Genomic DNA, 12,056 nt, shown 5'->3' with positions numbered 1-12,056 from the left:
CCCATAAGTTTTAGATTTCTAGGTCTTTCAAAGAGAAATAAAAGTGAATCATGCAAGATAATTTTAAATTGATTAGTCAGAGGCAGACATCTTTCCAGGATTTTTGTTTTCATGAGCCCCAGTTTACCCTGCTTTGGTGAAGAGAATATGAATTATGGGCTGTATATAGCTGAGCCTAAGTGCATGTTAGATTAGGTTGTTTAATGTGCATAACATGTTCCTCCTCTCTGAATTATGTAAAACACATATCTAACTGATTACCATATTTAGCGTCCATTGTCACCATGTGCTTTGTGATGGAATTTGCTGGTCAAAACATTATTATTTCACTTATTGGACAGTTTGAAATTTGACATCTAACTCTGTCAATTAGTTCAGGCTTCTAGAGCAAATTACCATGGTCTGGATGGCTTAAACAAGGAACATTTATTTCTCACAGTTCTGGAAGCTGAGAAGTCCAAGATAAAGGTGCCAGCAGATCTGGTAGTCTACTTCCAGGTGAGGGTCAACTTCCTGGTTTGCATATAGTTGCCTTCTCATATCCGCACATGGCAGAGAGTTCTGATCCTTTATCCCCTATAAGGGCACTAATCCCACTTATGAGGCCTCCACCCTCATGACCTAATCACCTCCCAAAGGCCCCACCTCCAAACACCATCACACTGGGGATTAGATTTCAGCATATGAATTTTGGGGTGACTCAAACATTCAGTCCATAGCAAACGCTTTGAGACATTCCAAGTTTTTAAAATTAGCTTTTGTTGCAAGCATTAGTAAGATACAATAATTATGTTTATTTAATTTGTAATTCCATTATTAAAATGACCACGTGTCTAGCTTTCACTGTTATCACAAGTAGTTTTAGTAGAATTCTACTTGTAAGTGTTTGGTTCTGTGAAATCGTTATATGATTTGTATAAATATTAGAATAATTATAATTTTTCTTCTTTTAAGAACTGTATTGTCTTAAAGGATGTGTATTTGGTATACACAACTAGTGGTGATTAATTAGAATCTTGCTTTACTGAAGCACTAGTTACCTAATAAAAAAGTATCTTTCTAGCATGGTTCAAAAATGGGTCATAATAAACTAGCAAGGACATGTGGGAAACTTAATTATAAAAGACATTGTAAATTAGAACAACAGATCTAAAATGGCTCTTGCATTTGTACTTATTTGCATATATTAACATTTAACCAGAGATAAAATTGGGACATTTTTGGTTGTACTAATACTGGAAAATAGTTATATCATATCGTTTTTAAAAGCTCAGTTTATGAGAGTGAAACATACCCCCCTTAAATCTAAACTTTATTTAAGCTTTGTGTGATATTCTTTATGTAATTTTGGCTTCTAAATAAGGCAGCCATTCCAGATAAGGAGTAAGATTCATTTATTCTTTACACTGGGTCTTCATTAAATCTCATCTGATCTTTCGCTTTGATGTTTTAGACTTTATTTCACATTTCACGAAGATTTTTTCCTGGGTTGGGCGAAGTAGTAGGTCATCTGTGTTTTCTGAACAAAACGTCATTCTGAATAGAAAACAGGAAGCAAACACAGCATTAAGTTTTAGGTGGAGCTTATTGAAGTGTTTCATCCTTTATCAAATTTCACTCAATTTGTGTAAGGCATGTGATGTCTTTTTTTAAGTTAAATTCTTATGTTCGCAAATATTTTTGTAACTTCAGAGAAAAACAAAACCCAAGTCAGTGAAAGCCATCAGTGTAAGACTTCCTGGAGTTCTACACTGGGGTGATTTCAGTTCTGTAAGAAGGAAAGTCCTGGGGCAGCCCTCCTTTTTTCTCCCCTATGACAGCTCATCGAAGATTTGGGGGTGGCTATTGTTTCCTTGACCACATTTGCCTTGACTTCAGGGCAAACATTTCTAGTTCCTCAACCCTTCCTCCTAAGGCAAGCTTACCTCCTCAGCCTTCCCTCCTTGGACACGCTCCGGTTTGTAAATGCTGTTCTTAAAGGTCCTTGGCATGAGGCCAGTGTCATCGGTTTCTGCCTGGCTCAGCCCTGTAAGCCCTGCCCCTTCCTCATATCGGAGCTGACATTGTCCACTAAAGAGGACACCACTATGTGTTTTGGAAACAACAACTAGACTGCTTTGGCTGTTGGCTTGGCCCGAGATACCATTTTGTGTTATTATTTCCAATTGCATCTGTTAAATATATATCTATAGATATATCTGTAGAAAAATTCTAGTTTATTACTTCTTTTTTCTTTGAATTGCGTCTAAGGTCAAGTCTTCACTAAACTGGACTTTTAAAATTTAAAAATGCTATGAGTAATTTGTGAATGCATTCTTGAAAATTCAAATGGTAAAGGAATAAATGAAGCCAAATAGTAAAGAACCTCTTCACCATCGGCCTTCACTAACATCACTCCCCTCTCTACATTTATGATTTGGTTTATGCATTTCCAGACTTGTTCCTATGCATTTACATATATTGAGTGGCATCATGTTGTGTATGTTTTCCTGCAATTTTTCCTTGTTACCAGAAAATGGTACTCAGAGACTTGCTCATATCATTAGGTAGAAGTCTATTTCACTATTTTTCACCTGCTTCATGACATTCCATTTTAAGGATGAACCACAATGCGTTTTCCTACTGTTAGACATTAAGATTTTCTCAAGAGTTTACTATTTACTTATTGTGTATAGTATTTATTTAATAGTACTGCAACAAACATTCTGTACATATGTATTCATATATAGCCTTTGTGCATATTTTGATTATGTGCACAGATACTCCAGAAAGATGATAAGACACCTAGAAATAAAATTCTGGCTCAAAGTAGTATGCATATTTAAAAATGTGATAATGTAAACTTCATGAGACCAAGGACTCTGTCTGTTCACTATATATATATATATATACACACACACACACACACACATATACATATATATATACACACATATATACATATATATATACACACATATATACATATATATATATATATTTTTTTTTTTTTTTGAGACGGAGTCTCGCTCTGTCGCCAGGCTGGAGTGCAGTGGTGTGATCTCAGCTCACCGCAACCTCTGCCTCCTGGGTTCAAGCGATTCCTTTGCCTCAGCCTCCCGAGTAGCTGGGATTATAGGCATGCGCCACCATGCCCGGCTAATTTTTTTGTATTTTAGCCCAGCCTGTCTGTTCACTATTATACATCTGGTGTCCACAACATTGTCTGGCATAAGGTAGGTACTCACTAAACGTTAGTTGTTGAATGAAATTCCCCTAAAAAATGCCTGTAATTTACACTCTCACTAATAGTGTATGAGAATGCCCGTTTCTCCACATCTTTACTAACTCTGGATGTTGTCCGTTTTTGATTTCCTGCCAAACTAATGAGTAACCAGTGATAATTTCTTTGATTTTATTTTGCATTATATGAGTACTGTGGAAATTGAATGTCTTCTCATTAGGTTTAGCCAGTTATTATACTTGGTCTTGCTGTAGGGCCAATAATTTCTTCTCTTTCTCTTCACCATCTCCACAACCCTACTCATCCCTGATTTTGTGCCTTTGGGGGAAGAAAACCACCTTCCACTGAATTTCTTCCATGGAGGCACAGAGCAAGTTACTTAACCTACTTCTTTTTCCACTTGCACTTAGCAGCGATATTACGAGTGTAGAGTTTAATGTTCCCATCCCGATTCTGGGATTTTGGTCTGCAAAAGGCACTAAAAAATTAGTAGTTGTTATTAGTCTCATGAAATGTATATTATGATTCTCATTTATCACTAAACAACTGAGTCTTGAAGAGTGAAGTTATTGTTTGAGGCTACACAGATTGTGAGCAGTGAAGTTAAAATGTGAGTTTAGGACTGGCTGACACTGGAGTCCATCCGATCCTGCCAGCCATATTGCTTTGCCGGCTGCCTGTCTCCCTGGAAACACCTCTTGGCCTCCTCAAAGCATGTTGCAGCACAGCCCCAAGTGTACGGGTCTGAACTTTCTTCTTACACTTCCCGGGTTGTGTTATGCTGGACTCTCACTATTCAAAGTGTGGTCCGTGGACCCGCAGCAACAGCATTGCCTGGTCGCTTGTTAGAAATGCAGAACATCAGGCTCACCCCAGACTCACTAAAGCAGAACCTGCATTTTAACATGATTCCCAGATGCTTTGTATGCTCGTGAAAGTTTGAGAAGCCCTGCGATGGACCACACCATTCATAAAATTAATTCATCTTACTTTCCTGGTTAGGTCCTGGAGTTTATTTCTACCAAGAGCCACAACTCAGATTTTTTTTTTTTTTTTTTTGTATTCTCCGATAGTACCTGGCACTGTGTAGACACAGAGGAGGCACTCGGTATTTACAACCTAAAAAAAATTATAGCTCCCATAACCCGCATGCAGTACCTCCTACAGCCCTAAGGATGGGTTTGATGCATACATATGTTAATGTCCAGCACTGCAACTCTGCTAGATTAGACTGAGAAAATTCAGATTAATGGAACCAAAACTAATGGAAGAAGGAACTGTTGGAAACAGCACACCCCCAACAAATGGGTAATAAATCAGACAAATCCCAGTCAAATCTGGACTGGGACAATTTTGAGCAATGTCCTCAAGCTGTGTAACTTCTGTGAGCCTCAGGTTCCTAATCTGCACAGCCAATGCTACCCATTTCAGGATCACAGCAAAGATCACGTGAGACCAATGCCATGGAGCACCTGCTTCAATGCTCACCCTGTGTGGGAGCCCTGGAAGTGCCAGGCCCCTCCCTCTCCTCATTTCTTCTTCCATACCACATGGGTGTGCCCCAGTGGAGAAGGTAGTGTTGTGCTTTAGCCACCCTTTCAGGTCAAGCCACATGGGATTGTCAGGGTGAGCAGCCACCTAAACTGAGGAATTACTCTCCAGCTAAGAGCATCTGGGCAGGGTCAGAGCTCAGAAGCAGCGCTGCTCCAATGGGCCAAAGAGTCATGTGAGAAGAGCTCAGTGCAGAAGAGGAGCGAGCAGTTTAATCTTCCCAGATTGATTCTGTTGGGAGATCTGTTGGCAGACGGCAGAGTATGCTCTCAGTAATTGCCAGGATTTTGCATCCCAGGGAGATAAAATCTCGGAGTGCGGTTGTATAAAGGGACTCAGGGGCATACATCTGCCACAGGCCGGCACCTGGCAGTGAAACCCAGGGGGTGAGGGAAGAGGGTAGTTCAGAGGTTAGAAACCTGCTGTTTTCCACCTCTATAAGGACAAGCCAAAGAGAAACATGGCCTTCGCGACAAGGGAAGGTGGGAGAGGAGAGACCGTGTCCTGAATAGAGAAGGGAAGAGAGAGGAGAGGGCCCGGGGACGCCTGGAATTCTGCCGTGGAGAACCACGGATGACCGAAAAGCACGGTTGCTATGGCAGGGTGTGCTGGGCAGCCCTTTCTTCTGCTGGGAGGACTTCAGGAGCGCTGGAGCATCCTTCCTTTTCTTTTCTATTTTTTTTTTTTTTTTTTTTTTTGAGACGGAGTCTCTCTCTCTGTCATCCAGGCTGGAGTGCAATGCCGCGATCTCGGCTAACTGCAACCTCCACCTCCTGGGTTCAACTGATTCTTCTGCCTCAGCCCCCCGAGTAGCTGGGACTACCAGTGTGCGCCACCACGCCCAGCTAATTTTTGTATTTTTGTAGAGAGGGGATTTCACCATGTTGGCCAGGCTGGTCTTGAACTCCTGACCTCAGGTGATCCGCCCGCCAAGGCCTCCCAAAGTGCTGGGATTACAGGTGTGAGCCACCACGCCCAGCCCTGTCCTTCCTTTTCTTTGCTCCCCACCCCAGCTCCTTCGTATCCCTGGAGACTTTGGGGCCACGGGAGATGTTAAATCAAACACAGCAGCATTTCTTATGGGTGACCCATTGTTCTACATTGGAGTTTCTTAGGGCTCTTATTCAACAACAGGCATCCTGGACCCCTTCCCAAGCCCACCATGAATCTGCGGGTAGGTCCAGGAATTCTGCAAATGTGTTTGGCTTCCCAGTGATTCTTTGGCAACTGACATTTGAAAGATACGACCACAGAGAGAGAGAGAGAGAGAGAGAGAGAGATACATCGAGATTTTTGATATTGTGATCTGTTAAAAGATTTTCTTTGGGCAAACAATAAAAAAAAGATGTTGCATCTACCACAGCACCTTGGACTGGCAGCACTGATTCACCTGGTGATTCACCTGCACTGAAGCTTGAGAAGCCTGGGGTTAGTGTGGTGGTCCTCAGGCTCCAGAGGCAGGCAGCGTTAGCCACGGGCAGTGGGGAGACCCTGGTGTGTATTCAAAGACCTGGGTATGAATCCTTGTCCTGGCACCTGTGGCTGTGTAAAGTTGGGATAGTCACTTCACCTTTCTGAGCTTCTGTACTCCATCACTAGGGCCTAATAATACTCACTTCACATGATGAATGTGAGTATTAAATTGTGAGACTGCCTGGCACAAGTGGGTGCTTAATGGACGTTAATAGGAGATTGAATCAGCAGTCACCTTTGCTGGGTTTCTCCTGCTTTGACTCTGATCGTCTTCAGAATGAGGCCTGAGTGGCGCGGCCCTGTGCTCCATGGGATGATAGTCTGGACCGTGTTCCAGACATTGGCCCACACTGCACTGTTTTCCCACTTGAACTTGATCATGATCAGCTCGCCGATATCCACATCCAGCGTGATAAGAAAGGAATACGTTTTATTACTAGCAATTCCTTTGCCCCTTGAATACACAAAGAAAATCAGACACAATCAGTTTAGTTGTAACAGCAAAGTGACGGTCACACACATTCAAGATGTGTTGTGTTTCCCTGAATGACTTGGGATTTTTGCTGCATTTCCCAAACTAGTGTTCAACAGACTATTGATAGAGTTAGCAGTAGGTGTGCCAGGATAAAAAAGGGATTTCCAGATAATAAAATTGCGAAAACTATACTATTTTCTGGTTAACACATCAAAAAGGCTCCGAGAAGTCCCACTATAACAAATCTAGTTAACTTTCTCTAGCTTAGCTTCTAGGAAGAAGCCGCTGTGGAGACAGTGGGGCTTTGGCAACGGTGTCTGGACAGTTCAGCTCTCTGTAGGTTTAACATAGTATGCCTACAGCATGCACTCTCTCCCAAGTAACGCTCCTCCCCCCATATAAATAGAAACCTCTGTTAAAACAGTGAGGCATAACAGTAATAGAAAAACTACACATAAAAAGGATGCACCGATTTAGAGCAAGATTTAAATGCAGACTCTGAGGTATCATGATCAGCTTTACTCACTAATCTCCAAGACACTAAAATATCCCAACGTTGACAGAGCAGCGAGATGCCCTTTCCGCTATTGAGAACCATCCCCTGGGAGAGATTTTTGGCAGTGCAGAGGCAGCAGTGGATTTAGGGCGAGGCAGATGGATGGTGGGGTCGGGGGTGGGTGTCCCTTGTGTGGCTTGGCATAGCTCTTCCCGAGTATGCCGTGAAGAATTGTTTAGGAATCCCCCCGCCCTGCCAGGTTGTGAGCATCCAGAGGCTAGGGTCCTCTGTATCCTTAGGAAGGTGTTGGACAGAGCATCAACAAATGCTTGCTGAATGACTGAATCAGTGTGATGATCAGAGATCCAAAGCTGGGGGCAATTTTCGGGAAGCTCAGGATCATCTCTGGAGTGGGTGAGGGGCTAGTGTCACTTTCCAGGGAGAGTCCATGCTGAGGGTTGAGAGGCCAGAGAGGCTGGGGAGCCTCAGAGTGAGCAGGTGGGTAACAGGGTGAAGGACAGATGGGGAGGCTGGCAGAGCAGGCTGATTGAAATTGGAAATCTGTGCCAAGTCAAAAGATACCACTTGAATTTCTGGGTTACGAACTCACTGGAAAGGCTCTTGGGACCTCTTGGGAACACCTGCTCCGCCCCTCACCACCTGCCTCTGCACTGCAGGCCCTGGTGGGGCCATCTCTGGCTTCCCTGTCTGCTCAGCCCACAGTGCATAACATTGAGCAGTTGGTGGGAACTGGAGAGGCTGAGGAGGGACGTGAGGGTTGGGGCTTGGGTGGATGTCCTGTCTGACCAGGATGGCCATGTGGGATGGGCTGTGTTTACTAAAGGGGTTGTTTCTGAAGCAACAAATATTTATTTATGTTCACAAAAAGAACCAAACACTAAGAGTTGACTTGTGGACCAAGAGTTTTCTGCTGTAGGTAAGAGCTAGCTCAGGTAGTATCTGGCGCCTACCACAGTGCCCTGTATGTGATTGGTGCTTAAATGCTCAAGCCCATGTAAACTAAAAATAAAATTCTAAGCCCTCCAACCATCTGAATGGACCCCTTCTCTCAGCCAAGGGCATTCCAAAGTTAACCTGAAAAACGAGTTCAAGCCATGGTGGGAAGGGGAGGTGGGACATGCCTCTTTATACTCTCCTCCCTTTGGAATTCAGGCACAAATGACCAGCATTAACATTAAAACCCAGATTTTAGGACTGATGAAGCAGATTTTTTGTAGCAATAAGACACCAAATTCCAGCCTGACTCTAGTATAGCATCACATGACAGACAGCAGGCCCTGAAAGAAATTAAACTATTTTACCCTAAAATATATTTCTTTGACATATTTTGAAAGGGCCCTGAACAGCTGTCTTGTGGCGGGAAAACCTACATTCTGTAGAGAATTCCCTTCCCTATCCAGGTCTTTTCACTGATCTCGGAGAGAATGAACTAAGTCTGGCACCTTTTTAAGTCTGATAAGAAACATTTACAATCAATTGTCTCTGAAGCCTGCTACCTGGAGGCTTCTTCTGCATAATAAGAACCTTGGTCTCCACAACCCCTTATCTTAATCCAGACACTCCCTTCTATTGATTCTAGATCTTTAGATAAATTCATTCAACCAATGCCAATCAGAAAATCTTTAAATGCACCCATGACTTGGAAGCTCCCCTGCACCTCCAACCCCAAACCACTTTGAGTTCTCCTGCCTTTCTGGACCAAACCAGTGTACATCTTACAAGTACTGATTGATGTCTTATATCTTCCTATAATGTATAAAACTAAGCTGTAACCTGACCACCTTGGATACAGGTCACCAGGACCTCCTGAGACTGTGTCACAGTAATGTCTTTAACCTTGGCAAAATAAACTAAATTGATTGACATGTGTCTCAGATACTTTTTGGGTTGCGTCTGGAATAAAGTAGTTGTAGCTGGCCTGACTCTTGAAAACTACAGAGTCCATTTATGTTCTGCAAGAAAAATAAGTGTGTCATCACCCTAGGGGGCTACACCTCCTACTCACAGAGTGATGGGAATTTTCTGCATTTTCTCTTTTGTTCCGAGTAGTGACATGGTAAAAGTTGTTTGTATTGGCGTCTCAGTTTGGTTGATGAATTGGATCTTGAACTGGTAATGATAAACTAGAGAGAGAGACAGAGAGAGAAAGAGAAAGATAATTTAAGCAGTGATTTTAAATTTAAAAATCTCTTATTTCTTAAAATTTAAACATGCAGAGGGAAGAGTTTGGATAGATATTAATATATTAACAACATTTTTTTGCTCCTAAATGGTGGTTTATCTTCTTGTTTTTCCTTCTCTGTATTTCCTAAATGTCTATTCAGGACTTATATTGTGTTTGTAATGTAATCATGATAAATATTCACCAACAAAAGATGGCAGAATAGGAGTATAGGATATCTGGCATTCTCACTGAGTTCTAGATGCAAGTTCTGCTGTAATATTTCATGTGTTTGGTGAGGGTCTCCTTTCGTAAATCAAAGAATATATGCCTTTTAGGCATTTGACAAGGCAAGAGAGAACACATTGCCATTTTCCATTATTGCCGCTCTCTGATGGGGTGTGTTTCAGGGTGGGGCAGAGCTCCAGCTAAGAAATATATGCCCTAGTGACCAAGCGTTTATATTCTGGGGCAGTTCCTGGAAACAAGCTCTGTGAGGTTCAATGAGTGTATTTCCTAATGGAAATAAGATAACTCTAGTTCTAGAACTTGGGCCTAAAAGCTTTCTGTTTTATCACATGTCTGGAATGTCCTCCTACTGATGGGTTGGTTGGAAGAGGATCATTTATTTTATTCTTCTTTACCTAATACAGTCTACATTTAGTTACTGAAAGCAAATGGCTTACTATTAGACAGGCGTTGTTAAATACATGGCATCGTTAAATGATAATACATTTTTGCATTGTTGAATGCATTGCATCATCTCATTTACTCATCACAACGCTGTGATGTAGGCATTGTTATTATCACCCCCATTTTATAAGTAAGAAAACTGGAGCTCAGATAGATGAAAGTGACTTGCTTAAGGTCAAATAGCAGCATCTGTGCTCTTAGCTTCCCTCACCCTAGATGGTGTTTGCTTAGCTTGCATGGTGGCACAGCTATGGAGCTGTTTTGAAAATTATCCTACCTCATTCCAAAATGGCTGATTACTGCTTGGACTTCTTTCTTTTGTCTCCATATTCTCCCCAGTGGATTCCCCAGGGTTGGATGCAGGGTCCAGCTTCCAGACCAGGATTGGCTTTTGTTTTTGTTTTGGGTTGCTTTTTGTTTTTTTTTTTTGAGACAGGGTCTCTCTGTCACTGAGGCTTGGGTGCAGTGCCACCTTGGCTTACTGCAGCCTTGACCTCCTGAGCTCTCTTGTCTCCATATTCTCTAAGTATCTACAGTGTTCTAGCTCCAAGATTGCAAACAGGTTTAATACGGCATGTTAATTCCATTTGATTGATAAGAACTGCCTGGATCCCTCTGTTGAGATGGATTCTGAGGCCATGTCCGGGCTTGTGGCAAGATGAGTGTCTGGTTTGGGAAAAGGATAAGGGATTTATGGAATACTTGCTGCGTATTTGCCTTTCCTGTTTAGACAATGGTTAATCCACGAATCCTAAGAGTGCCTTGCACACAGTAGGTGCTTAATAAACTTTTGTGGGATGAATGAACTGATGGTTTGCTTGGGGGTGACGTATCACAATGCACATTAACATCTAACAACATGGAAATCACCTCTGAGGATTCAAGACCTGAGTTTCAAGCTTTGTCATAGGAGAATTTCAAAAAATTAGATCATGGTAACTAGCCACTTGACTATCCATCCCTTGTACGCAGCATGTGGAAATTCATCTCTTCATCAATCAATCTACTAACTCCTAAATGGTACTATTTCTACCGGAGGTTGGTAGCTATACAGCAAGCCCAGCAGAGGGTACTGCCAGCTCCAGTGTCCTGGTATGGCTGTATTGCCAAGTTTCTAGATTACACAATCCTATCCTTGGCATAAACTAATCTTCCCATTTGGATTTTGTATATAATTTGCTCATGTGAGCAGGGATATCTCTTGGGTTTACTAAAGGGGTTATCTCTGAAGCACCAAATGTTTATTTATGTTCACAACAAGAGCCAAATACTAAGAGTTGATTTATTGGCCAAGAGTTTTCTGCTTTAGATAAGAGCTAGCTCAGGTAGTATCTGGTACCTACTACAGTACCCTATACACCAGCAGTCCCCAACATTTTGGGCATCAGGGATGGGTTTCATGGAAGACAGTTTTTCCATGGACCACTGTGGGGGCAGGGGGATAGCTTCAGGATGAAACTGTTCCACCTCAGATCATCAGGCATTAGATTCTCATAAGGAGCATGCAACCTAGATCTCTAGCATGTGCAGTTCACAATAGGGTTTGTGCTGCTATGAGGATCTTATGTTGCCACTGCTCTGACAGGAGGCGGAGCTCAGGCGGTTATGCTTGCTCGCCCACTGCTCGCCTCTGGCTGTGAGGCCCGGATCCTAACTGCCCACTGTCTGTAGCTCGGGGGTTGGGGACCCCTGCTGTAATACAATAGATGCTCAAATCCCAAGCCTGGAATAAAGCAATATGATGCCCTCAAGACAGCAAAAGAGGCTGTGGGTGAGAAGTAAGAAAACAGCTGGCTGGGCACGGTGGCTTGCACCTGTAATCCCAGCACTTTGGGAGCCGAGGCAGGTGGATCACAAGATCAAGAGATTGAGACCATCCTGGCCAACATGGTGAAACCCCGTCTCTACTAAAAATACAAAAATTAGCTGGGTGTGGTGGTGGGCGCCTGTAGTCCCAGCTACT

At 42.7% G+C, this 12,056-nt stretch overlaps 1 protein-coding gene across 2 annotated transcripts in view; it reads right to left on the bottom strand.

Annotated features, from left to right (window-relative positions):
- Positions 1–407: 407 nt before the first annotated feature.
- The window catches only part of LIPC (lipase C, hepatic type), a 160,676-nt gene continuing 149,027 nt past the window's right edge, over positions 408–12,056 (bottom strand). The window contains exons 7-9 of one of the 2 annotated variants that reach the window (XM_057299878.2): positions 9,245–9,362; positions 6,483–6,701; positions 408–1,536 (exon numbers count right to left, since the gene is read on the bottom strand). In XM_057299878.2, the coding sequence (XP_057155861.2) occupies positions 1,425–1,536; positions 6,483–6,701; positions 9,245–9,362 (449 nt within the window). In that variant the 3' untranslated portion in view covers positions 408–1,424. The remainder of the gene's footprint in view (positions 1,537–6,482; positions 6,702–9,244; positions 9,363–12,056) is intronic. The other variant, XM_008953217.4, reaches the window with a different exon arrangement.

The sequence above is a fragment of the Pan paniscus genome, chromosome 16 (genome assembly GCF_029289425.2).
Source record: "Pan paniscus chromosome 16, NHGRI_mPanPan1-v2.0_pri, whole genome shotgun sequence".
Classification (NCBI taxonomy): domain Eukaryota; kingdom Metazoa; phylum Chordata; class Mammalia; order Primates; family Hominidae; genus Pan; species Pan paniscus.
Note: the sequence above shows the minus strand (reverse complement) of the source record. Positions and strands in the feature narration are given on the sequence as shown.